Source organism: Cygnus olor, chromosome 3, assembly GCF_009769625.2.
Source record: "Cygnus olor isolate bCygOlo1 chromosome 3, bCygOlo1.pri.v2, whole genome shotgun sequence".
In the NCBI taxonomy this organism is placed as follows: Eukaryota; Metazoa; Chordata; class Aves; order Anseriformes; family Anatidae; genus Cygnus; species Cygnus olor.
In genome coordinates this window covers 88,944,704-88,972,255 of record NC_049171.1, presented here as the reverse complement: position 1 = coordinate 88,972,255, position 27,552 = coordinate 88,944,704, and the positions used below count along the sequence as shown (strand labels likewise).

The window sequence follows — 27,552 nt, the reverse complement described above, 5'->3', positions numbered from 1 at the left end:
TTCCTTCCTTCCTTCCCCAGTTTTGTAGCAGGTCTCTCAGGCCACACCTCTGTTAGGATCCTGCGGTCTGCCATCTCACTGCTGGCACACATTCCATCACAGTAAGGCTGGATGGGGTTAGGCACTTTGATATAGCTGGTTGGCAAGGTCTCAACAGTAGATTACTGCACTGCTGTGGCCTGGAATCTGCCTGAGTATTTGGTTTCAAGCATTTGCTTCCTTTCAGGGGAAAAGCAGCCAAGCGCACCAGTAAGGAAGGAGTGCTGGAGATGGGGCCCTGCAGTCCCTCCTCTCATCCTGGTCCAGTGAGACATGGAGAAGCCCTGAGGAAGCACTTGTCAGGAAGGCCTTTAGGAAAACAGGACTGCCTTCAAAGTCTTAACTGTGCAAGGCACTCCTGTCTCCACACTAACACAAATTGCTGGCCCAGATTTTGTGGGAAACAAAGTAAATAAGCACTGTTGTGAACTAAAGGGGCTGTATTGGTAACAGAGACAATGAAAGCAGAGAAGTCAACACAAAATGATACACAGCCTAATAACAATACATTGTGCAATTAATGTACATAAACATTCCCTTCAGCAAGACCTTCCTCACCTCCCCTTCCCAACGTAATCCCTCCAAATTCACCCTGCATCAAGGAAGCAAGCAGCACGGTGCCTCATGCCTGCCTTCTTGAAGGGGGATTCAGAAGCATGGTTCAGTGCATCAAAAATAAAAATAAAAGCAAATTAAAACTGGGAGGAACCGGAGGCAACAGGGCAAAGAGGAAATATCTGTTCATAAAAGCTAGCCTGCAGCTATTGAGATTTCCTTTGCACCCTCAAAGGCCTGCAAGATCCGCAGCATACTTCCTCGTCACCCTTCTGCCTGCCAGCCCCCAGGGGAGACCAGAGCCCTGAGTGGAGTACGTAACACTTAGCACAGGAGCCTGGCAGAGGGAGCAGCACGCTTTGCCGGCATTAGAACAGCCTCAAGGCTGTCTGCAGAAACACCAGACCTCAAATTACCGATTTAAAAAGCCAACTGCACACAGGTCTGGAAACCACACAGTTGGAGGTGCTTTTTTGTTTGTTTTTTTTTTTTTTGGCCCCCAGGGAAGGTTCCTCATCCCTCATGGAAGTGCCTTTGCCAGAGCAAACTGCCGGTGACAGAGCTCTTGTTCTTCACGGGGGGAAGCCTACCCTTTCTCTCATTTATATTTTGCCTCTGCTTGAAAATAGAGGGCAGCTACAGGTCGTCCACGGGACCCCGTGACAACGTGCAGCCCCTCAGCTGTTTCAGTAGACCCGTGTCTGAGGGTTATCGACCAACCACATGGAAGAACCTTTTACCCACATCATCACTTTAGGCTGGAGCTTGACAAAAAATGGAATCGCTCTCCTGCACAGCATTCAGGGCCACCTATCCATAACCCATCCACGCCCTAGCTTTGCCTCCAGTTTCCACAGAGCAACAGACCAGCTCCTGTGCTGCTCCCCTAGCCGAGGGGTGTGGTTCTCCAGTGACCAAGCCTGCACCTACATTTGTCTGGTGCAAGGAGATGGAGCTGTTACGTTCATTCATACCAAACTGCAGAGAAATAAAACATGGGCGTATGGGAATTATGTGCTTGTGAAGACACGGAAGTGCTCCAAGCTCAGAGAGCATGGCCTACTTGTAGGGTGACATTCACTGCGTGCTGAGAAGGAGGACAAAACCTATACATGACGCTGGACCTTATAGGGTGGATGAAAGTGAGACTTCCACAACATGCCACCCTTGTTACGGCCTCTTCGGGAGGGGTGCAGGGCACCCATGCACCTATAAACCTGCAAGTGAGAACTTCCATGTCTTACTACATAAAGCTTTTTCAAATCCTACATACAACTTTGGGGGGAAAAATAAGAATCTAAGCAACTGCTATAGTCCCAAGAACTACAGCTTTCTTTAAGGCACAGTTCAGACAACCCATAAATCAGTTTCCTCCCTACTGCCAATCTGTGTTTAAAAGCAAACAAAAAAGGGGGTAACTGCTTAGCTAAAAGCAGTCAACTGCGAGTTACCTTCTGATTTAAGTGGAAGACCTGGCAAAAGCCTGACGGAAGCCAGAACTGAAGGTAAATCATGCAACAGAAGACAACTTTGAGCCCAGCATAAAAACGCGTTGAGAAGTCTGCTGACACAAATTTCATGCTGAGAGTGTCACAGCTCTGTGCCTTCACCCCAGGTGTAGCACCAGGGCCAGATGAGACTTGGAGGGTGTCAAAGCCCACTCTGACGTTTAGAAACGGAATTCTGATATCCTTTCCAGGGGAACAGTCAGGGGACAGGATTTCTTCCTATTAACCAACATGGTCAAAGTCAAGATCTCTCTTTGCTGAAGCCCTGGGTCTTCTAACAAAGTCTAACAAAGTCCTATGTTCCCATCATTTCCTCTAAAGACCCCCAGCGCTGCAAACTTCCTTTGTCTTCCCTCCCACGTCCGCTTTCCTTCCTGAAGATTTGGGTAATATTGTTGAGTACCAAGAACCAAAGCACCTTGGTCTCAGAAGTACCGTGAGGCAGACACTCACAAGTTAACCCCAGGCTGCTGCCTCGGGATCAGTCACTGACCTAGGAAGGGGGAAATCCTTATCACAGCAGCTTGTAGAGGTCTGAGAAACCCGTGGCACCGGAACATCAAGTCGGTGCCAGGAAGTCCAGTCATCACCTATGTTGGCTCTTGTCCAGTGGGACACCACCACATCGGAATTGCCGATGGCCAGCCAAGTGCCTCGATAGCAGAAACGTCGGAGATACCAACAAGAATACATACTTGCGCCCCAAAGCTAGCATTCCCCAATGAACTACTACCCTCCACGGGGTAGCAAAGGCCCTTCACAAGGCCAAGGAGATGGACAGCTGCCAGGAACAAGGCAGGACTGCTTCAGCGCGCTGTTGCCCAGCCCTGCCACCTTCCTCTGCTCCTTCCCACTGCCAGGGAAGCACAAGCCTGGAGAGCCCTGACACGCGCACAGAGCTCCACAAACCTTGCTGAATATTTGCACAGGAGCAAAGAAAGCTGCCAGCCCCTTGGCCTCACGCACGCAGTAGGTCAGGACAAAAGGGCATTAGGCCTCGACTCCAGGAGTCACCATAGGTGCTCCAGCAGCAGGCGCACTACCTGGGTCATACTCTTATATACACTGCCAAGGGAGAGCCTTGTCCCGAGCCTTCTGCGCATCGCCTCCTGGTTACATCACCTCCAGGGAATCAGCTCTGGAGAAGACCAGGATAGCTGTGGAGTCTCCCCAGTCTTGTCAGTCCCTGAAGAATCCAAGCTGGGCTCAGCCCCACCCGGTGCCCCTCAAGAGGGCAGGGGGTTAGGGGTAGTGTGCTTGGATGAAAGACAGGACATCCTCCTTCGATAGCTTCTCTGGATCTTGCCTTTTCTGAGAGTCGTGCACTTTGACACCTTCCCCCCACTCCCAGAAGAGGCGGCTGTAATGGCAGACACTGTGGACAGAGAAGAGAGCAAGATTAGCATGGCAGAAGAGGGGAAGGAAAACCCTGTCATCCTGTTAGCCACAAAGTGCACTACAGACACAGCTGCTCTTGTGCTGGGAGCCACACAGGTACTCTATCTAAGGGGTGCCTTAGAGAAAGACCAGTACATCCATTCGCTCATCTTACAAACTTTATAGCCCATAATGTACAGGAACTTCCTAGCCTAAGAGATTTCCATGGAAGCAAACTTATTCTAACTTCACTCAAGATTCAGTTCAGTATTTGCTGGAAGAAGACAGATCATTAGGGAAAACCTCCCTCTCTTCCCTCCACAAGTTTTTCAGAGGAGGGAACTGTCATTGCAGGCAATGGAAAGGCATTAATGAAGAATTTAGAAAGTCTGCCAGCAGAAGCAACTAGCAGTCTAATCACTCACGACAAACCTACTAGAATCAGTAATAGCTGTCCTATAGAGCTTTGCAAATGAACAGCACTTCGTGCTGTACAAAAGCAGCTATGATCATCCCTTCCTTCCCCCTGTGTGAAATAACCAAGCTCTACTCGGCTGCTGAGAGTTCCGGTGCTACAATGCCATCTCACTCCATCCATCAAGCACAGTCCCCCCTCGCTGCATCAGCACAGTCCCAGCCATAATGAAAACAGAGCTGCTAATTACTGCCAACGCAGCAGCCTTTTAGTTTTGTACAAGTACTGACACAATATTCATAGCTTATTTAGTGCTACTGTTCTAACAAAGCAGAACTAGCACAGTGACAAGAGCACATGTCAATGGCTAATTACAGACACATTAGTACTCGCTAACCACAACGCGACACATTCCTTCTGGAGCCCTACACAAGAGCTCTAAGTTCTCAGCCTTTCATAAAGGTTCATACTGGCCTATTTCTGAGTACTTAGGCAGAACTAACCCCATCCCGAGGCCTGGAGGGGAAAAAAACACCACGTGCCTCTGCTTTCACAGTTTTAAGCCTCCTCTCCTATTTAGCTGGTTAAGGGAAGCTTAAAGATTCTTATGAGTGCAACTGAAAAGTAGGTAAGGAGATTCAAAGTAAGAGAATCAGGAGCACTTTTTCATGTCAAGCTGTCACTCAGAGGCAGAGTCCTTGGTAGTGGAGGGCATCTCTTGAGACCACCAGAGGGCAAAGTGTGCGGAACATCTCCACCCACAAGCCCTGACCTACCAGACAGACAGAATCTGCTGTACTCAAAGGCTGCCTTGGCCTAGTACCCAATGGATACAGGTGGCATTCAGCACCCACAGCGTTAATGACAGTCCAATGACAATCCTTTCCCAAGGGGATACTGCTTTTCTCCTACTCTCTCATTAAACAACCTCTGGCTACCTAAAACTTATACCAGAGTTTGGGCTAAATTAACTGGGACTGACTTTTAAATTAGCAACTTCCAGTGAAGTATCTGAACACAGAGAGATGTAATAAACCGTAGTTGCAGGACTCCCTGCGTGCAGTGAGGTTCACTCACTCACACTCTGCTGCAGATGGAGGCATGAAGTTGTGAGAAGGCTCACGTTATTCATAACAATCAACAGCAAAAGCAACAACTCCAGATCAGCAGTTTCCTAAATCTGTGAGGTAGCAGCTTATGCAGCACACCCTGCTGGTGGCCAAGCTGTGCTGGCAGTGCAAACAACTGCAAAAACAGCAGAGCACACCTGAACTCCCTTCCAACCATCCAGATGCAGCTACCTTTCCACAGCCTCAGCTCTGGCAATTGCCACGGCTAGTACTCACTGAAAGGGTGCGATGGATTCAGAAGGGAGGTCGTATGTTGCTTGCTTGGTCATCTTGTTGAAGAAGAATTTCCTCTTAGAGTTTTTGCTGTACGCCATTGTCCAGGGATCTTGCAGAAAAGCGTCACAGGGGTTAGATCGAAAATGGAATGAGGATAAAAGCGTGGTAGAAACGCATATATAGTGCAAACAGGGCCAAGGAATCTATAACAGTGATTCTTCTCTTACTCCTTTTCCCTTTCCTCCCTCAAGACCACCTGCCTCCCAAACTTTTGCATTCACTGAGAAAATCCCGTTCTCCCTGCATTTAAAAATTGACATTCCAAACAGGATATTTCCATGTACTATTACTCTGGAAAATATCTTCTTGGTAAACAATTATAATCTCAAAAAAGGCGGTTCTGTAAATAAATTGATTTACCCACACAACAGATCAAACTGCAACTGAATAAACTATCACAGAAACACCCTGAACCTTTTCCCAACCTAAGCTATGCTCACTACAACAGTCAATCTCTAGCCATTGGAATACTGCCATTAACTTTTTACAGACTTACAGCAGGAGTGAGCCTAGTCAAATACTTTTTACTTGAAGGCACAGAGAAAAAAAAATGAAGAGCAGGGGACTCTCTCTTCCTACCATTCACAGTCCGTACGATGTAGAGTCCTGTGGGTACAAAGTGCCGGTCATCCCTGCCTGTGTAGGATAGCCGGGGTACTCCCCCTGAGCTCTTGATGACTTTCATCTCTAACCTGAATGTTGAGAGAAGACAGTGATAGAGATTGCTAAACACAGCATCTCCTGTTTCTTCCTTTATCGTCCTCTTGCACGCAATATGACACCCGCACACCCCTTCCAGAGTGTCACAGTGAAAATATGACAGGATAAATCACCACATCCCTGGAAAATCCCATCTCTTGCTTCCCCTGCATGGCTAGAAAAAACAGCCATCTATATCAGGTAGAAAATCTAGTCTTGGAATGAAGGATCTGTGACCTACCACACTGAATCCTAATGAGGTTCCCATTTCAGGTATGAACTCTTAAATCTTTCAAGCCACTGACGGTTCTGCACAAATACTCAAGTGCAGTTGCTTCTCCTACCTCTGCAAAGCACACTGGCCAAGTCTGTGGCATTAGAGCTCAGCAGCATGATTCAAGAGCTTTACAAAATCTTTCTCCAGGACTCCTCAAGCACGAATCAGCACATCCCTCCCATTCCTCTGCTGTCATGCATTGGTGGCTGACAGTCTCTCCATAGGCCCTGAAACGTCTCATTTCAGCCAGTCACTTACCTCACAAAAATCTTCTCCATCTCCTCCAATCTGTACACTTCTTTCACTCTGGGGGGAAAAGAAGAAACAAGACAAAAATGTGATAAAAAAATAAGAAGTTGAACTGTCCTCTTTTTCTGTCCCAGCTGTAAGAAGCAACAACAGTTCATTCTGTACAGCATGAGGTGGCCAAGTATGACTAAGGTTCACCTTTCTCCAATCTTATGCTTTATTTCTCCTGGCTTGAAAAAACGTGACATCTGCTTTCTCACAGATGGGTTGCTCTAAGCAACATACAAGTGTCCTCACTGCTAAGGAAGCTGTACATTTTTACCTCAGGCTCAGTATACAGAAGAGGAAGAACAGTGAAAGTCAGGTGCTTTTGTTTCCCCATGAGGTAAATTCACCAAGGTCAGCCCCAGGCAGGTTCTGGCCTTGCAGTAAAAGTAAACTGAAAGATCTTCACCATTATCACCAAAAACTTGCTAGCTACCTTGAGGTAAAAACAGTTTTGTTTTTTTAATCAGTAAAGATGATTTGGAATTATCATCCTGTTATGTCAAGCTGCTTTTGTTTTTGCTGTTCTGAGATGAAGACGAATCGGAAAGTTTCAAAAGCATTGCCTCTGATCAGACATCCCCAACCACCTGTTTCACACATGCTGCTATAATCATCAGGCTTCAAACAGCACAGTTTGAACACCTTTTCACGAGAGCAAAGAACCCTTCTACTACCCATTTCTACAGCCCTTCTTCTTGCTTCATCTTCAGCTCTTGCCAATGCTTCAGGCTCCTCCAGAAATTGTGACCATCTTGAGTCTGAGTTCCCATTCATCTATCATCAAGCAGAACATCCTCTTTGCCATACTCCAGCCTCTCTTGCAATATCATGGCACTTCTAGCTAGACTGAAAGCCTTCTGAGACAGAAGCTATTTTGTCCACAATATGTATCTGATACCCAGCACAACAATGCTCTCGTGATCCGCTATAGCAAAATTAATGAAACAGAAAGTCAGGAGGCAACCAAAGCTGAAGCCCTTTGTTAGGAACTTTCTTGACATTGTAACTAAAACTTTCTCCTCAGGCTAACCATCTGGAGATTGCAAACGCTGATCCACATTGCATTTATCTAACAGTCAGCTTCTCTGTACCTCTGCTGACCCTTCAGGGCAGACAAGGACATAAAAGACTGCAATAAGCTAGCTGTGCAGTAGACATCAGCACACATCTGAGACCAGCGCTGGCCAGTCCACTATGATGAAAGCATGAGTGTCTGATGTGTGAAAGGAGGGCATAAATTCTCTACTATCAATCTCCTCAGATATTGAAAGGACTTTTAGCCTCTTTCCAGTGAAACCCAACTATGAATTTCAGCTTAAAGCTTAAGTCCTTCATCTCCTTATCTTCATCCTTGAACACAGCAAAACCAAGGCATGCAAGGCTGAGGGAAAGAAGAGTCACTCACCGGATCGGGTTCATATCTGGCCGGCTAGGTTTGGAAACAGCTTTGACAAACTTCTCCGCCAGTTGAATCCTGAACAAGAACAGAAAGAGAGTCCTACAATTGAGCTAGATCCCTGGTGCACCAGGAAGGTAACAGTTTCAGCAGAATAACCAACCAGACACTTCAGTACTTGCAGATTGCCTCCACTGCTTGCTAAATGGACACTTGAGAAACAGTGTTTTTGTGTTTTTTTTTTTTTACCACACCCTCACAGTTCAGTGCCCAGTGATACTGGCTACTACGGATACTGACCCATATCCATTCAGAATGGGTCTCCATAGCCTCCTCTACAAGCCCGTGTATTGCTGAACACATTGATGCCTAAGCAGGCAAGCAAGACTAGGAGAGACACCATTCCCCTGAGGAAGGAAACAGAGGGTCTTTCCTTCTCCCTGAGCCACTTATCAGCTAGGCTCATGCATATTCCCAGGGTGCTCAGTTTATCCATACTGTGCTTGGCTCACTCCAGGCTAAGAATGGAGCTAGACCTGCCCTCATACACAGAGACGGTACAGGCAGAAAAGGCTATACCCACTTCACTTTGAGGTGGTTCAGTCACAGTTCATCGTTACAGCAGTGTTTCAGCTGAATGCACTTGTCTCCCTGTGCTCAGCATTCTGCCATTAGTGTGAACGTTTCTCAGTCACACTGACTCACGCACAAGAAGGAAACTTCTCCAGAGCCTACGTACCTCTGGTTGAAATGCTGGTTTCGGACATCATTGCCATTCAGCACCAAGACATCAAGGATGTGGATAGCGCTAATTTTTCGCTGCGCTTTCCCCTGCAGAAAGTAATATGTAAACTTACTACTCGGACTGTCTGTTGCTATTTCAGCTTCATTTTATAGCTTTTCTTTTCTATTTTTTTTTTTGGCAATGCATCATTCTCTTCCAGAGAGAGAGCACCTTTCCAGATACTAGAAGCTTGCCAGTTCCCTGCAGCCCATTGTGTAGTAACACGCCAGCCTCCAAGAACTGGCATATCTCAACTACACAGTTGTCTCAAGGGAGGGAGAGGGAGAGAAAGCAGGACCACAGCTACCATCACCAGCTCTCTGGCACAATAGTGCCTCATCAGGTAGCATAGCACAGAGCCCAGTGTACTACAACATCCTCATTTGAGGTGCCAGAGGACAGCCACACTCCCAGGCAGCAACACCTTATATTGTGAATATACCTCAAGGGTCTTCTTCCAAGGCCTGCAATCACTACTGCACAGTTATGTACCCGAAGAGCCACAGAACAGATTGTCTTAGTGGCAATGTCACCTGCTGCTGCATGTAGGCCAACAGTATGTCAGGCCCAAAGGGGTTTCAAAACTGTGTTAAAAGCTCATCTCTCTAGCACTGGACAGAAAGAAGGAACTTAATCTGAAATAGTTTCTCTAAAGATCAAACAAAATAAACCTTCACACCTGGCACAAATGGAACATTTATTCTGCAGTATCTTACAGAGAATAAGTGAAATTGCTCATTATATCTGCAGCCACTTGTAAGAGAAAGAATAGCTTCCTACCTCTCCTTTCAGCTCATGAACAATCTCCACAGAGAGAAGGGTATCTCGTGGCAGCTCAGTTTTCAAATCCAGTTTTGTCCAGCGGTCTGACTGGCGACCATCCCATGTGTAGATCTGTGATTTCTGTATATAGAAGGCAGAGTCAGATTCACCCAAGGCCTCATGAGGGTAGGGGTGAAAGAGAGACCTCTGACCAACTCCAGAGCATCGTCAAAGAATCTTTTTGTGCTAGGCTGTCACAAGCAGTTTCTTTGTGGGAAATTTTAAGGAAGAACCTTAATCTCTACAGCAAAAGCACAAAAGCACCGTTTCTAATCGGTCATTAACTTTTCATACCTATATAATGAACCAGAAATAGAACACCTTTAAAAGGACAGTGAAAGTAATTAGAGACACTAGCAAGAGTACTGGTCTCTGTGTAGGCTGGAATTACAAAAACAGGGTTAATTACAGTGAAAAGTAGTGAAGTCAGGAGAAAGAAACATAAAATAACTAGCAGCATCCAGGACTGCCGATAAGAATCCTTCCTGGCCTTTGAGGACAGGAAAGAACGGGATGAATTTGCAAGGCAAAATAGTAGCACTGAAATGAACCAGCAGAACTCCCAGATGTAAAGTCTGACTGTTCTCAGGACTTACCCCTAGCCCCAAGAGGAACTTCTGCTCACTTCCAGCCACCATACACCGGTAATCTAACACTTGGCGGATTTTTTCCAGTGTACTGGAGTTCAGAGGAGTGGGTTTGTAACTGAAGGTATCGATATCTGTGCCCTAAAGAATAACGTATGGAAAAGGCAAGTTAGATACAATGCATCAACAGATAGGTAAATGCAATTTCTCCATAAAACAATAATCCAGGACTTCTTACTCTCAATTCCTGCAGGGAAAAGGCCTATTTATACAAAAGAACTCAGAAGAAGCAGAAGCAGCTTCTCCGTAAAGTCTTACCTGGATCAGCTCAAAGAACTTGGACTTGGGATCAGAAGATGAGGGAGCAACACGGGCCTGATCAGGAATCTGAAGGAAAATCCAAACAATTGATAATAAGTGTTATTCTTTTGCATGTTTACGTGAACCTTTCTGGTTTCAATACATGACAGAACACCTTGCCCCCTGAAACTCCTGCTCTTGGGACTTCAGTAGCTGGAGAGGTCATCTAGCAAAGAAAAGGTCTCACATGTTTCAAATTTAATGTAGGTGTACTACGTCTCAGAGGAAACATTGAGGCAGCTTCAAAAAGTTTCAGGCTACATCTTTGATTCCATCCACATTTCAGTGAAACACCGCCATATGTATGACCTCACTACAGTCAAAGGCTCAGGAAAGAGAACGTGCAGACTCATAAAACAAGACCCTTTGGAGAGCTCTACTGCATGAAAACCACTAGGTGCTGAGTTCACTCTGTATGCTATCGAACATTCTCAACTGCAGCAAAGCAGAGGAATCAGATGCCTGCTCAGTTAAGCCATACACATAACCTACAAGCATCATCCTATTTGCTTACATGAAAAGCTCCAAATAATCTTTGACCTTCCCCCAGGACAACATATTAAGCCTCTGGTTAGAAAGCTTATCTGTACTCTGGCTCCATCCTTATTTCATCACAGCAAGGATTTTATCACCTTTACAATCTCCCTGCTTCGCAGCTTACTTACCCCCCATAGCTGGAGACACTCCTTTCGGATTTCAGCCTGCCGTGGCTCGATCAGTGTCCTCAAGAGAAAAGAAGCAGACTATTAAAATGGTGAAACCTCCTTGCTCTCACAGCATTAGCATATCCCAGCCCCATCAAATTTGCATCTTTCATTGTCAGGCTTGGGAACGACAAACATACAGTGCTCCTCAACAGGTTACACTCAAAAGAGGATCCTGCTTCCCTCCCCACACAAAAAAACAGCGTTAATGTTAGGATTCGTTCTTAGACAATTTCTGGCTCTCAGGCTCACTCAGCTTTCTATTATGTGATCTTTGAATGACACCTGAACAGAAAAGTCAAGTCAGGGAAATAGCTATACATTGCAATAGCTTTAGGTTTTTTAAACGTGAGGAATTCATGTTGCATGCTTTAGGTAACTCTAGGTACATAACTTAGATGCTCTGATTCACCCCTGAAAAATTAAGAACCATGCCCATCTTAACCAATTACTGTAGGGTTGAACATACCAGCCAGGTATGAACATACCAGCCTGCTAAGAAGCAGGCCCATGTGTGTTAATCAGAAGGCACGCAGTGCATGGTAGCCTTCTCAATAAGGGTGACAACAGACCATCAACCTTCAGGACTCCTTCAGCTACCCACACTTTTCTGCAAGCAACTCAGGCAGAGACAAACTGAGCTACCTAAAAGCACTATTAATTTTCCTGGCTCTAAAGGCCAAGTAAAGTACCAGCTCAAATTAAGAACACATTAAAGAAGGGCAAAGCAATTGATTTATAGTAAGTTAGTTCAATCCTCACTGAAAGCCAGAGGAATATACTCACGTGTCTTGAACAAAGGCACGAATTTTAGCTAGCGCCTTTATCTGAACTTTGCAGTGGCTAAAAGAGATGGAAAATTTCAGTCAGGGAGCAAGTTTATCTACACCAAGATCAAACTACATGGAAGATTACTGGGACAACAGGCAGAAGCCTGACTGATCCTCAAAGAGAATCACTGGATCATTGTCAGCATGAATCAAAGTGACAAGAAGTCCACCAGCAAGAACTAGGCACTATCCTCCTTTCCAGTCTACACAGGAGGACGGTACACAGAAGCCAAACAGTCACTAACAGTAATAACCCCTCTCTGCATACGGCCCCTCTGCTCTGCTAAGCCTCTTGGAACAAAAGCAGAGCAGTGCAGCAGCATCAACAAGCCTCTCCGTGAGTGCAAGCATCTGCAACTGAAAGCTGTTTTGACTGACCTGCCTACAGCCAGCAGCCCTCCTTGCCCACAGGCACTCACTTTTCATTGGACTGGACGATGTAATCATAGAAATCCTGGTCCCCTTTGATCACGTTCAGTGGGACAACTAGATTCACATCCACATCGGAGTTGCGCAGCTGGTTGAGTCTGATGTTCACCATGAAGAGGTAGTCCCGCACGTCCTCAGTCCCTAGCTTTAACCCTTTGCATATCACGTACCTGCAGAGCAGAGAGATCATTTGTGTTCGGGCCTTTCCACACAGCCAACTTTCCTGCCATGCTCCCATTGTCAGGACAGTATCCCAAATCCCAGGAATTCTTTCCCCCAGGCAGCCCCAAGAAGGTGAAATTTCACTTATCACAAAGTCATTATATGTCAGTTTCCACTTTCCAAAAAGATTGGGAAATTCAACCCTATTCAAAATGCCACAGATCTCCCTAAAGTAGTAAATCAATTCTGCTAAACTTGACAGGTACAATAACAGCATTACATACTCAGTTCCACTGCTTCTCTCTCTGGAAGGAATTCAGTAGAGGCAGTGAAAAGCAAGTGTACTTTGGCAAATACCTTCTTTACCTTGTCAAACATCATAATTAGCTAGGCATCTAAGACAGTTTCTCCTCCAAAGCAGGTGCCAACTGAGCGAGGTCACAGAGATTCCATTTGCCTAAATTCATCTATCACTGAATTTAGGGGACGGGCTTTCTGTAGTAATCCCTCATGCTCAAGAATCTCACCTCTCCGAGTTAGCAGGACGGCTTGTCACAGGTTTAAAGATGCACACTCGCTCAAAGCAGCAATACAGCAGATAAACAAGCCCCACACTGAATGGAGTAAACAGGTCAAAGGTTTTGCAGACAAAATGTCCTCCTGGAGCAGAGAGAGGAAGCACAGTGACACCAGCAGATTATAAAGAAACAAGGAGATACCAGGCACCTCACTAATCTTCTCTTCTGCAGAAACAGTAAGTGGTTTTGTACAATTAAACAGTATCTAAAACACTTTCCAAGAAGCAGGCCAATGTGGCTCCATGAACCATCTTCCCCATATCTCCACAGCAAAGGGAAAAGCAGTTTTCTGACCAGGATCAAATCAGTATGCGTGCTTTCTCAAGAGCAAGCCTTCTACCCACTCCCTAGCCTCCCTTCCCATGCCCAAACTATGCCCCTATGGCACTGCAGCATGCTATGCAAAAGTCTCAACAGAAGAGCAGCTCCATTATGTACAACAAGAAGTTTCGGGCTGGAAGAACAAACTAATTGATGTTACCTAAACAGAATAGCTTGTCATCTAGAAAGAAAAGCATGCATGCCACCCTTTGCATTCAAACAACTTTTCCGACTTCCCTAAACAAAAAGCAGTCAGTCTGGCAGAGTTATATCTACTCAGAGAGGAAAGACTTAAAGAAGGTTACTCCTTATACCATATCATGTTCAAGACTACTGCTAAGCAGATCATTGCCTCAAGTACTTCTGAACACAGGACACAAGATAAATGACAATGGAATAAACATTCCTATCTTCTGCTCTTGTGTGTCGATGCCAAATGCTAACTAAATTCTGCAGAAGAGAGGAACCATCAAAACCAGATACAGCTGTAATGTCCATCACTTGGCAGTAATGGGTTACAGCTAGAACAGCATGAGCTGATGAGCTGGTTTTGATCAGAGATGGCAGATTTAAAGGAGAAAAGCCACAAACTAGAGGGAAGGATGAACTGGATTAGTACCACTGTGTTCCAACCAGCCTGCTAGAATGATCAGAAAGCAGCTGGGCCAGCTGATACCATAAAGCTCAGATATACTATCCAGTTACCACACTGTGACCTTAGCCCAAGACAGCTACATAACATACTGTGAGAGATTTAAACTACTGCATTTTACCTCCTGCTCGTAATAAAAAGAAAAACAGACATAGATAGCCTAAGTTTTCTGTCCCAGTTCTCTTAGCTTTGTGACAACCATCTTGGAACGAATGTATATACCCGCAATCCTGTGCAACAGAGCCTCATGGCAGAGCAGACTTCATGGCATGTTAATAAAATTCTAGAGTATCCTTCTGCAATGTCACCCACACCTGACAGAAGGTGGAAGATGATTAACAGACAGAACATACCTGTCCGGACGATGGACAGTGCTGTAAGAAACTGACAAAGCATCAGCTGTTTGCTTAGGATTTCCTGCAGATTCTCCTGACCCTCCACAGAGAAGCCCTGCAAAGTATATAGCACATGATTAGCATCTCCACAAATCTGTTGCTCAAGCAAACAATTCTGTACAGCTAAATCATTAAATCATGGTTTGTTTTTTTTGTTTTGTTTTGTTGTTTAACAATATAAAATTCCTGGTGGCAGTGTTTTGATGACAAGCCTTAAAGAATTTCATGTTTTAAGTGCAGACACATCAAATATCATATGCAGACTGAGGTACGAGGTACCAGTTTTGGTCATTAGTGCAGGAAGAAAAAGAAAAGGACCAACCCCATCAGCCATTAAGAAATGCACTCCCTTGTGATCGGTATTGTCCAAAACAAAATTCCGAAAAGCAGTAATGTTCTCTGGGCGAGTAATGTCTCCATCTCCATCAATCCCTCCTTCTCCTAAGGGGAAAGGAAGAGACGATTACTAACGTGTTTGCAAAGATCAGTACAAACAGGTGATCTATTGAATGCAATTAACATTTAGTCAGACACTACACAGACCTCAATAAGTGACTAAGCGTTAATATATTCCCTGGTTCACCACCAAAGATGGTTGTTAATTTAGAAAAACTATTTAGCTTCTGTGGTCATGGCTAAACAAAGCCATACAATAACCATGCTCAAAAGATGACTTTTATGTTAGCCACAACAAATGACAAATCACTTGCTGCCCTCCTCTGAGTCAGGAACTGACTGCATTACAATGTAATATTCTCACCCAAGTAGAAATGACAAATAGCTGAAACCACTAAAAACGTAAGATTCAATCTCATTGCACAGCTCACCTGTTAGTAACATGTTTTTACAGCAAAGGCAAAATTATTTACATGGTGCTTTGGAAACCTCCTACTAAAAATTAGTATAATTCTAAAGAAACATAATCACCTACTTCCAAACACAACGTAATTTGGAGTTAAGAAAAAACAGCCCCAAAAATTGTTCACATGCAAACAAGTTTATAAAGAGAGTAGGAAAAAGGAAATTCCTATTTTTTTGCATGAAGGCTTGTAATTTTCCCATAAGGCTCTTTAAAGAGATGCATTGTCCCCCAGGCTAGTGTTTTGGAAAGCTCATCTAAGCTGTGTTCTAGAGGTTACCAACTCTGACTTCAGAGAAGCCTGAACTTCTAGTTGGCATTAGTCCCTATAAATCTTCTAAAACTACAGCTTCTATTAACTGAACAACTGCAAGACTAGAAAACAGCAGAGATCAGGATGCACAATAGTGCTTTGATAACCAAATTCCTCGTCAATCACCCTGTCAGTAAGCAAAGTGACACTAGGATTTGTTACTATTCTTCAAAACACAAATATCACAGCAATCTACTTCCTTCCCATCACTGGAAGAGAGTTGTATACATCTCCCTAGATTTTACAGCACAACAGACAGAAAGGGAATCAAGAAAATGCATCAAAGTCATTGGGTTATTCATTTCTCCAGGTATCTCCTTCTCCCCATAAAAGCACTAGTGAGTTATGAAGATCCAAATGCTGCAGGCATTAGAACAAGGCATTTATCTGCCCTGCTGCCCTTGCCACAAACCTTCTCTTTAACACATTTAATCCTGAAGCACTAGCCATTCTTTAAGAGTTCATGGTTAGGTGTCAAAAGTGGCAGACATCAAGAGTCACATTGGTGGCAGGATAAAGAAAAACATGCCAGTGGAAAAATCAAACTGGCTACCATCTCTACAGGACAGTCACACTTGAGTTTCCTTTACATGGCCCGAAATAAGAAGCAGGAAGACTATCAATCCTTGTATCTCCCCTTCCTACTCCATGAGCCTACACAGATAGATGGCACAAACATAAACTAGCTTAACAAGTTACCATCCATGAGGTAAGATGCACTAATAATCTGTTTACACACACTTTGCCTCAAAGACATGGTAACACATTAGTTTAAACCTCTTTATATTAAAAAGCTCATTTAGTCACAGTGATTCAGGTACAGCTTGTAGCCCTAATCTGCTTTAGCTATCTGTACTGCGAGTCCACAATCAATTATCAAAGCAGAACCACAGAGGTCTGATACAGAAGCATATTGCCAGTCAATCAAGTAAGGCTTCTACCTCTGCCTCTTCTCACAGATCTTTGGGCAACTCATCTAACTCAGTGTGTTTCAGAATTACATCAGTCAAGCGGGAAGAACTATTGTCAAGCCATCTTAAAGCACTCTGCAGTTTTCAGATAAGCTCGAGTACAAAGCATTACAAGAGGACACACATCTTCTTGGCAGAATGGAAATAAGTGCAGAAGCGTGACTTGATATGCAAGCTCACCGATCTCAACCCCGTTCTCAGAAGACAGCCCCCTTCTACTTTGCAAAATGGTTCTCTAGAAACAGGCTCCTCTAAGATCCCCACGTTGGTACAAATGCCAGCTGCACTCCTGATGCAGAAGCTGGAGCACAAGCAAAAACAAGAGGTAACATTCATGCGTGCACTACATACCATAGTAAGGTTCAAAGAGCTCACTGGAAGCAGAATAGAAGTCCTCTAGTTTAAAATCATTTGGTCCTTTCAAGGTCATGCCAAATCCTTTCGCGTGCCACTTCCGCCTCCACAAGACGTACTCGGAGAAGCCCCCAGGACCAGCACACACATCAGCAAAGTAGAGCAGCTCTGCATCTCGCTCCTTTATCAAGGGCCTCTGCGAAAAGAAACTGAGGAAATTCTACTCACCCAGTAACAGCTCCCCTCAGTTAAACCACACACCATCAACCGCACTACTCAGCCAGAGAAATGTCTTTCAAGCATCTCTTTTCCCAGCCGGTATCCTAAGGATTCTCCTTTCTCTCCACCTTCTCCACTGAGAAAGTACTGCTGTTTGAAAGTTAAAGAGAGGCCCTCACCCCATGGAAGTCCTTCGGGTTTGTAAACATGTAGTCAAAGACATGGTCCATGTTTGCCATCTTCATTGCAGCTCTGTGAACACACAAATAGGGACCTATTAAGTTTCAACCTTGGCTCCCATGGCTGAAAGCGGACATAAATGGGAAAGAGGCTGCATAACCAGATGTTCTACAGACCTGTTCAGAAAGAAGACTCCACGGATCATCTCATAGGGGTTGGATCTTGTTCGGGCTCTACGCATTTCTTCTCCATCCAGCTCATCAAACACACTCTGCACAAACAGAAACAAAATCAACCTGGACTTGACATAGGCTGGAGGGATAGGTAAGCATAAGCATTTCCTATCCTCAAGCTTCTCGCTCCTTAGAGTGCTCTATGCTGGGTTTGACACACCAATACAGAATTTTCTTCTGTCACATAATAAGCACTCTTCTTCTAAGCCACCCCAACTGTTAATCAAGTTTAGTGACACTGAAGAGTTCTGTACTGATAGGTCCAGAGCCTAACAGCATGGTTAGCCACTTCAAAAGAAGCCACAGCTGAAGGTATTTCTCTCACAGATATACACACACACACAGCAATTCATAAGGGTATGATCAAATCTAGGAGGAAACATGTAACACAAGAAAAGAAAGGGAGCTTGGTTCCTTAGCTCATTCAAGTCTACAGCCTTTCAGTTGGACTAACACAGAAAGGAACACCACTGATTTTGTTCATCTCTTTGAAGGCTGAGGTACAAAACAGATCGACGAACAGGCAGTAGCAACCAGGATTCTAGGTCACACCAGTCACACAGAGGTGAGAGAGGATGTTCTGAGCTCCTGCCAATCACCAGTCAATTACTCAACCCTTTCAATTGTTTATTTCACTTGCTTCCCCCAAACTTCCACTCTTCTCTAAGGAACAGGACTCACCTTGCACCGCAGGACATTACGTAGCAGCTCTTCGCTACAGAATTCTGTTTCATCTTCAATCACCATCTTCCTCTGGAGCAGGATGAGAACACAACAGTTAGCAAATATGGCAACATGAACTTGTGAAGGGTGAAGTCTGTCAACCACATTCTAGGTGGTATCAGCAGGAGTGCAGCCAGCAGCTAGAGGAACAATTCTCTCCTGTTCAGCATCTTCAGACCACACATGGAATACTTCACACAGCTCAGCACTCCCCAATACAAGGGGGATATTGACACACTGGAGCAAGCCCAGCAAATGGGCCACCAAGATGACAAGGGTGCGAAAGTATCTGATGTATAACAGACTGATAGAAAAGTTAGCTCAGAATGGAGACGGCAAAAAGCCAAGATCCTATTCCTATCTACAACTACCTAAGGGTAAGAAATAGAGAAAGTGAACCTCAACTCTTCTCAGAGATGCACAGTGACAGGACAAGAAACAATGGACACAAACTGCAACACAATAAATGCCCATTAGCTATATGGATAACTTTGCTAATTGGGTTAGCAAACACTGAAGCAGATGTTCAAAACAGTTGAGATTTCCGTACTTGGAAATATCTCAATAGAACTCAACCCAACAAAGCCCTGAGAAACCTGATCTAGCTGGATGTGCTTTAAGCAGAAGGCTGCAGGAGCAGTCTCCAGAGGCTTCCTCCAGCCTAGATTTTCTACAACTCTTTGACAAGGCAATTGTTTCAGGCTGAGCATTCCCGTGTCTTCTTAGGCTGGTAAGTACTGGGATCTAAAAAACTACCTTCCCCACAGTCATCCACTCCTTCAGCTCCTGGGCATCAGGGATTTCCGTGGTACACTCAAGGCACCAGTCCACCTCCTCGTAGGCACTAGGCTGCAAAAACAAAACATGGGAAGAGTCAAGTAAGATTTTGCTAGCAAAATATAACTACCAGTTGCTCCCAAAAGGTTTGCCTACCAATCCTACCATAGGGGGTTATGCCATGACTTTAGGGCCCTATAGTTTTTCCTCCTTGCCTAAAATACATTTCATCAGATTAAAAAAAAAAAGAACAAAACAACAACAACAAAAAAAACAGTACTATTCTCTCATCTGATAAATAACCAATAAAGCTAAAGCCTCGTCCTGTCAAGGTACATTTGAGAGACGTTGCAAAGGAGACAGCTGACCAAAAAAAAAAAAAAAAACCAAACAAACAAACTTCCTGGTGGCGTTTTACACATCCATTCACACAGTTTCTTCTGAAAGACTCCCTCATTCCATGACTTAATTCAGGATTTAAACATTTTCTTATGATCTTGGGAAGAAATTGTTTTGGCCGTGAAGACCATAGTGATGCCGCTCTTTCACAAAGAAAGGCTGCTAAGATCTCACCTTCTTATATTTGTTATAGCACTATCATCCACAAGAGCAAGTCACAGGTAACAATTGCTGTGAGATGCAGAAACATGGTGAAGAACGAACCCTAAGCCAATAAGCCTACAGAACAGATTTCAAATTCCTGGCTCTGGAGGAATAACCTCTGCTATTATTTCCAATTGCTGAAAACTACTCAAAGAAAGGAGAGCCAAGTACAATAAAGCACACCGTGTGACTCAATAGCACTGCTGCCCTTCACTAACAATGGCTGGGACCTTCTGGCTTGGCCTCCACTTGACCAGATCCCTAGGATTCAGTGTTCTGTTTGTTGTTTGTTTGTTTTTTTTCCCTCTTGAAAACAAGGATACAGCAGCTGTTTTGTATCAAATAATACCAGAACTGGGCTTTAATTTCTTGACAACACCCATTTCTATTTTCCAATTTTCTTCCCTGTTGAGGAGCTTTTCAAGAGACAGGAATAAAACATCACAGCAGTTTAGATACGACTACTAAACACATCCAGAAAAATACTTACAAAAAAGCCACCTACGCAGGTATAAAAAACAATGACATGCAAAATAAAAAGGGTAAATTCAGAACAGCTTGATAACAGTTTCCCATCACGTTCTCTACTACAAGCTCAGAAACAAATCACACAGATCACAGCAACGCTCCACCTGAAAGATTTTGTGCCAGACCATTAATACATGTGACATAAAACAAGTTTTGACATGCTTTGTCATGGGACAAAGTTGGGCCTGGGTCTACCACTTGACAGTAGCAGTTATATCAGCACTAAAAAAATATTCCCAGAGAGCAAATCCTGAACCCAGCAATGGAAAAGGGATTCAAAACATTAAACACTTACCTCTGGCTCATCCTGCCAATCAATATTCAGCTCCCCATCAAATCCTTTGAGGGTCAGCCCAAAGCCTCTCCTTCCCTTCTGATTGGAGGCCTCAACAATATCCTTCCTGCCTTGGCCGTATTTTCCCAGACCTTCTCCTTCCCGAAAGCCCATCTTGGCCTATAAAGAAAACAAAGGGAGCACACTGAGGCGAGTAGATTTGAGTTTATGTACTGCCACTGGGATTAAAGACTAGCCCAGAAAAGAGCCATCACACTGAAGCGACTTGGAGCCACTGAGAACTTTTAATCTCAGTTGTGGCTTTCAAGACTTAATACTGAGTTCACTCCACCGAGGAAGGAAGGAAAAAAAAAACGGATCTGAAGAATGATGTTTGAAAAGAGAACAAATTAGAAAAAAATCAGGAACACAATGCTCCAAAGGAGAAGTAGCGAGAAGCCAGGACACATCCACCACTGTGTTCAGTGGGTTTTTAAATTCATAAACCAAAAGATGTTGGCATGAGAAAAAAATCGTGTTGTGGTGATATTATTTGTTGTGAACATGCAGTCACATACATTGCAAGCATCAGTTAAAATTCACCTAATACCCAGAGGAGGAATGCAAGACACACTGCTCCTGAAACACACTCCTTGTTTTGAACTGAAGGGATTATGTTCATTAATTGCTACTTTAACAGCTGTTCTATTTATTATTTTTAGCAATAAGAGAACAACAAAAGAAGCATGAATGTAGCCAGTTTTACTCCCTCCAATATTTATCCGCAAAACAAGAAGTAAATAACAGACTTAAGAATTTTCACTTGGATGAATACATCATCCATATGCTCCCTCCTGTGAAAAGCAACAAAGACACTGCTTGTTATCAACCTGTATGAGAAGCAGCACAATAATATCAGACAGTTTTTATACAAAGGTACATGGAGTTTACCCATTGCCTTTGCTATCTGGAAAGGCAGTCCTTGAAATATGTACATCCAATGTGACAGCCACTGAGCCTGTTATACATCAGTTCTGAGGACAGAATTCTGAACATCTAGTAATGAAGAACCATTTTCCTTTTACTTACCTAATGCTACCAAGTTGTCTAACCAGACATTTAATCAATCTTTGTATTCAGATTTATGAGGCCTTACAAAGAAGAGCCTTCTGAATTTAGTAGAAGTTCCTGTACCGTGGTGATTGGATCGAGAGTGAACTCTCCAAGAGAAAGGCAGTCTTGTGTTAGAATCAGCAAACTGCAGCCCAGTTACAAAAACGCGTGTGGACAGACATGCGATGAGCGGCAATAGGATTTATCCAGAGGGGCAAGATCAGAACCTCACAGCCTCTGGACCCCACTGAGTTTTGAATTCAGCAAGACCTGAAATTTCCTGCTCCGTATGAGAGACGATAGAGCTGGCTAGCAGCATTCCATCTCCTGGAAAGGCAGCAGCTCCCTGTTCCCACTAGCAAGAACTAGCACTTCCCAGCTTCTAGTGGAGACTGAACTTCTAACTTGGCAAAGGAAGTTACACGCTGGTGTACCACCATGGAAGTTACACGCTGGTGTACCACCAAGCACCAGACTGCTGACCCCTGCTCCTCTGAGAGCAGCACAGCATAAAGAGAGAGCTGAGTTCAGTCCTCTTTCAAGTCCCAGACCTCCTGTCACATTTCAAGTCATACATAACTATGGCTCATCTTTCCTGCTGCCCCTGGCGAAAACATTTTTGTTTCTCTTGTCAAGAATAGAAATGCTCTCAGGATTATGATGCTCACAATACCACAGTGATGAATTTTGCATCGGGAAATATGTGTAGCAGCATGGACTCGGAGAAACTTTTCTCTACAACCTGCTATTGCCTCTAGACTCAGAAAAAACTTGCCAATTTTGGGACTACCATGAGAAAGAAACAGTCAACAATTTTCTTAGAACTTCCTAGAAATTCTTTCTTACCCGTGCTAACACTGTGTAACAAAGGGGTTGATAATCATCTTCAAAGTTTAGCTGTCACAGTTACTATTATTCACAACTCCATGTGTTTCCAAGAAACTTCTGGCCCTACATAAACCAGAGCAGCACTGCTTGAAAGAAATACCTTAACAATTACGGTAATAATTCTGCAAGGGCAGGCCAGCCAGCTGCCAAGACTAAAAGGAATCAATATCAATCCGAGAATTTGTAAAGGCCTTTCTCACAGGGCATCTGTTAACTCAACCATACATATTTGCAAAATAAAACAAGGTAGGACTCTCTTCTTCTAGCTCAGCAAACTGCCTGAACCAGAAATCTTTCTGTTCACATTCACCTCCCTGCTTCAAGGCCTGGAACATGAATTCACCTTTTTTTTTTTTTTATTATTTTTTTTTAAAAGTCAAATCCCCATCTACAAATCTCTCTCACAGCCTCCCCCAGCTGCTTATTAGCTGGATCAAACAGAGAACCTCACTATAATAATGATCAGAATCACAGTGAAAAAATTTCAGAACAGACTGGTCTTTTCAGTTTGCTCTCATCAGATCTCAATAGTTTGGACCAAAACTGTTTTGACCTACCATGAGTTTTTGGGAGACACTGTTGTACATCGAGTAGCGGGACGAAGTACCCTCCACAAGAGAGTCTTGTTTGAACTCATTGCTGAAGACTGGTCTTTTTTCATCGCTCTCACTCTCAGACCCACTGCTGCTACTGGAAGACTCTGAAAACAAGAAAAGCAAGAGAAGTAAACACACACAAAAAAAAAAGGACAAAAAGCAAGACACCTCAAGTAATCACATCAAGAGCTATACAGCGTGACTCATTAAATCATCTCAACAAACACTGAGTCTGACAGTACACTTCAGTATCTCAAATGTGTTACAGGAAGCACTCAGGTGCAATATAAAATACCACATGGAACCAACACTTGGTTATCAACCCCTTTGCCTCAGGGATGCACACCACCTCTCTCAGACAGTGGATTCCACATACCCCAAAGGGCCTGGCAAACCCCATGCCAGCAGCACAGCAGGCCACGGCATGACCACAACAGTACACTGTGCTGTGTCAGACCTTTACAATAATCCTAGACAGTCCAGAGGTTCCCTCCTGAGGATAAACAGCAGTTACTGATACCTTGATAACACAGTGTTAGAATCTCCTCATTTCCCTACCTAATTACAGAGGCATGTGCATCCCTGACTTGAACAAAAATCAAGTACACAGACACGGCCGATAATGCAGAAAGACAGAGCTGCATCCTTTTTAGCACCCCACAAGAAACTTCAGTTGACTCCATCACCCGCCTGAGCAGCGACAGCCACAAGTTCACTACTGAAAGAGACCATTTTTCACCTTTAGAGGAGTTTACCAATGCATACAAATCCATGCAAAAGAATGTCAATCTAGTTTAAAAAAAAAAATGACCACGGTTGAAGGAAGAAGTTAAAGAAGTCAATCACCCAATCAAGGCAGAAATGGAACACCACACACAGCACGCGCCCCAATTTTTGTCACCTGAAAGTCACCTGAAACTGATGCAGCCGAACCTCCATGAGCACCAAACTTTGGGCTCTGCCCACGCCCAGCTCTACCCTGGGATCTATTTGGCCTAAGAAGCTAGACCCGGATGAGCTACACAGTGCTTCACTGCTGCTTCACAGCTGTGAGATGCCCAAACCTATTTCCTCTGAGCGTAGCTGGGAGCTGGGCAGGAATCGGGTGGTAGTCATGTCACAGCTGTCTCAGACTGCCCCACACCAGGTGGGTAGGGAGGGAGGCCCTACAACCGAGGGAGTTCTCCCCCTTTTCCTGTGGTGTGATCACTACAAGGATGAAGCAACAGCACAAACTTCCTTCCTGAAATTTGTCTAGCACCAGCAGTGGGGCAGGCCATAAAGACTACTGGAGCGGCAAACCACAAGTATAGCCACACTCTTCATTGGACCTCTGCCTCTCGAGCCTCCCTTGTTCGCACAGGGCTAGAAGTCATCCTGTACTCCTTTGCACAACTACAGGTTGAAATACCTAAGTTGCCAGGAGATAACGCAGAAAATTGCTGTTAATAGAGTTTACCTTTTCCTGTTTATCACTTAAAAAGAAATTAGGTAGCTGCACATGTTTAAAGCACGGTATAACCTAGAAAGGACTGAACTCTTCTTAAATTTTTCTGATGTAAGAAAAAAAAAAAAAAAACAATATTCCTCTCCCAACTCACAGACCTCTGTATTTTCCTGTTATGGATAACAGAGCATCAGTGGAGTAACAGGAAACAACTGGAAAATTAGCAAAGGTCATTACAAGAGGTCAGAAAGTGAGAGACCACAGTGAAACATGCGGCCGTAATTAAAACTGTTTCAATGTGTGTTCAACCCCTGCAGCCGAACTGTCACCCTTTAAGATAACTTCTGTGTTAGAGCTTACAGTACCAACCTTTGAGACTTCCAGCTAAAGACAAAGAAAGCTATGACGCAGCATGTTTGCAGTATTATATGCCCATCTTGCTTTCCAAACATCTGTCATACAAGCTACATTTCTCCTCCCTTCACAGAGTTCTTAGAGATGAACTAGATCAAAAAGGATTTTACTTTAGGACCAGTTACTGCTTTCTGCTTCTCCAGTCCACGGCTTCAATTATCTTTGATGCCTGCTTTTGAGCTGTTTTTTATTATCATTATTTTTTATTTTCCAGGTCTCATGATGTGCCTCAAACACAATACCCATTACAAAATCTCAAGAAAGTTCCTTCACAACTCTTCTTACTTTTAACATTCACTAGGCCATGATCAGTAAATACATACATCACATCTCAAAACACTTCTCTCTTCCAACCTACTTTTTTCATCTGAAACCACAATGGGTGTAACAGACTGCCAAGCATTTAAACCTATCCAGAATGTCTTCCTTGAACTGCATCGACTCGTTCCATAAAGTTTCACAGCCTATTTTGACCCATAACTGAACTCAATAATAAAAAGGAAAAAAAAAAAAAAAAAAAAAAAAAAACTGGTTTGAATTTTTCTGCCTAGTCCTGCATTCAGTTCCTGATCGTCTTTATCCCAACTCCAACACCCTACAAGTCTACCTCCTCATTCACTTCTGGTCTTGCAAGACTCGTACAAACACCATACCCTGTCACTACACCTACTCCCAAGCTGACCACTCATCTTCCATACACATCCTCTTCTGTTTTCACAAGACGAAGGCTTCGTTCTCTGTTCAGGCCCTTTTTCACTAATACTATTACCAAGGGAAATCCCAAGACTGAGAAGCAGCAGGCACATGTATGAGGCAACATGAAGTACCACTACCCTGGGAGGGTTTAAAGCACTCTACAATAGGGATAACAATTGTGTAGGGAACTCTCCTCATCTTTGGTATACTCCAAGTGAGAAAGCAAACTCCAACTTAAAGAACAAAGCAGGCAATTGAGTTAACTAACTCCAAAGCAGTTTTTCTTCCTGAAACCAAATACCTGCAAGCTTCCACAGCTTACAACAGCAATAACAAAAATCACGCTGAACCAGCAAAAGGGATAGCGCTACAACACAAGAGCCCCAGTCAACCCACCCTTTGTACGTCTCAATTCCTCCCATCTGCTAAAAATGTGGCAGTAATATTGGTGTGGGTTTTTTTTTTGGTTTCTTTTTAATACAATGAGGCATTATCATAGAATTATCTAGTTGGAAAAGACCTTCAAGATCATCAAGTGCAACCATTAACCTGACCTAACGAGTCCCATCACTAAGCCACGTCTCTTAGTGCCCTGTCCACACATCTCTTAAACACCTCCAATATGCAATCATTAGGATTGGAAAAGACCTCCAAGATCAGCTGGTCCAACCATCACCCTCCTACCATTATCACCCACTAAACCACATCCCTAAGCACCATGTCCAACCTCTCCTTAAACACCTCCAGGGACAGTGATTCCACCACCTCCCTGGGCAACCCATTCCAATGCCTGACTGCTCTTTCTGAGAAGAAATTTCTCCTCAAATTAAATAAGTCAGTCTTAAATAAGATTCTCCTAAATAATATCATGCTCTGTTACTGCACAGCCCCTCGCTACTGAAAGTTTCCAAACCAGAAGTAGCACCTGAGCCTGAGAAGGCTAACGCTGCTCACATACGACCAGAATTCCACAGCTTTGGGGCATGCAATTGTCACCCACCTCCACCTTCCACACCTCATGGATGAGGGCCATGGATGAGGATTTAGACGTGCCCTCGGCCCCTACCCGTTGGCTGGGCCCCCACAGCAGCCCGCCGTACCCTGCCTCCAGCCTCACCTTGCGTGGTATGATTGCTGAACTGCGCCTCGTCGTCTGAGGTGGAGCTGAGGGTCAGACCCAGGTCTTCTATCTTCTTCTTCTGCTTTTTCTGGGGGCTGTCGAAGTCAGGCTCGCTCCTCCTCTTCATCGTGCCTGCAAGAAGCAGGTCGCAGCCACTCAGCGACGCACGGACCGACCTCCCCGCGTGCAGCGAGCAGACCCCAGCCCCCTCACGAGGTACTCACCGCTACGTTTCCCAACCTACCCCTCCCTCAGGCGGCAGCAGGGCCCCCCCGAGCCGCCCCAACACCAACCTCCCCCCGCGAACCCCAACCCCCCCCACACCCCGGGGCTCCCTTACAGCCTCTCACCACCAAACCCGAACGGGCGCGCACCCAGCCCCGGCGGGACAGCGGGCCGCGAAGCCTCGGCTCCTCCTCCCTGCAGCCGGGGGGGGGGGGGCTCCGGCCGCTGCCCCCCGTCCCCGTCCGCCTGCCCCCGGCCCCTGCCCGCTCCCGGCCCCGCCGCTTTCGTTTCCCCGCTCGCCTCCGCCCCCCGCCCCCGGCGGCGCACGGCAGTGACGCACCGCCCGGCCGCCGAGACGGAAGCAGCCCCCCCGCTTAGCAACGGCGGAGCGGGAAGGGCCCCTCCCTCGCCGTGGTGCTGAGGGGG

The 27,552-nt window shown here is 44.7% G+C and overlaps 1 protein-coding gene across 3 annotated transcripts; it reads right to left on the bottom strand.

Moving 5' to 3' along the window:
- Nucleotides 1–461: 461 nt before the first annotated feature.
- On the bottom strand, nucleotides 462–27,432 carry CMTR1 (cap methyltransferase 1). Of its 3 annotated transcripts, none has more exons than XM_040554401.1 (24): nucleotides 27,242–27,432; nucleotides 26,899–27,033; nucleotides 23,186–23,328; nucleotides 20,649–20,807; nucleotides 19,202–19,294; nucleotides 18,404–18,475; nucleotides 17,666–17,760; nucleotides 17,489–17,561; nucleotides 17,088–17,286; nucleotides 14,916–15,034; nucleotides 14,552–14,648; nucleotides 13,175–13,307; nucleotides 12,476–12,655; nucleotides 12,013–12,069; nucleotides 11,188–11,245; nucleotides 10,481–10,549; nucleotides 10,172–10,303; nucleotides 9,534–9,656; nucleotides 8,709–8,800; nucleotides 7,979–8,047; nucleotides 6,535–6,582; nucleotides 5,880–5,992; nucleotides 5,241–5,349; nucleotides 462–3,477 (listed from the first exon to the last, which is right to left on the bottom strand). In XM_040554401.1, the coding sequence occupies exons 2-24, from the start codon at nucleotides 27,026–27,028 to the stop codon at nucleotides 3,345–3,347; spliced, it is 2,496 nt and encodes an 831-aa protein (XP_040410335.1). In that variant the 5' UTR covers nucleotides 27,029–27,033; nucleotides 27,242–27,432; the 3' UTR covers nucleotides 462–3,344. The 3 variants fall into 3 exon arrangements, with proteins under 3 accessions (XP_040410335.1, XP_040410334.1, XP_040410336.1); XM_040554400.1 differs by having other exon boundaries at nucleotides 27,252–27,432; XM_040554402.1 differs by having other exon boundaries at nucleotides 27,276–27,421.
- Between the last annotated feature and the right edge of the window lie 120 nt (nucleotides 27,433–27,552).

Coding starts and splice junctions, on each gene's coding strand:
- CMTR1 (XM_040554401.1), bottom strand. CDS start 27,028: ATGAAGAGGAGGAGCGAGCCTGACTTCGACAGCCCCCAGAAAAAGCAG. Junction 17,761..18,403: donor GTAATGTCCTGCGGTGCAAG/GTGAGTCCTGTT, acceptor CTGTTTGTGCAG/AGTGTGTTTGATGAGCTGGA. Junction 13,308..14,551: donor ACTGTCCATCGTCCGGACAG/GTATGTTCTGTC, acceptor TCTCTGCTCCAG/GAGGACATTTTGTCTGCAAA.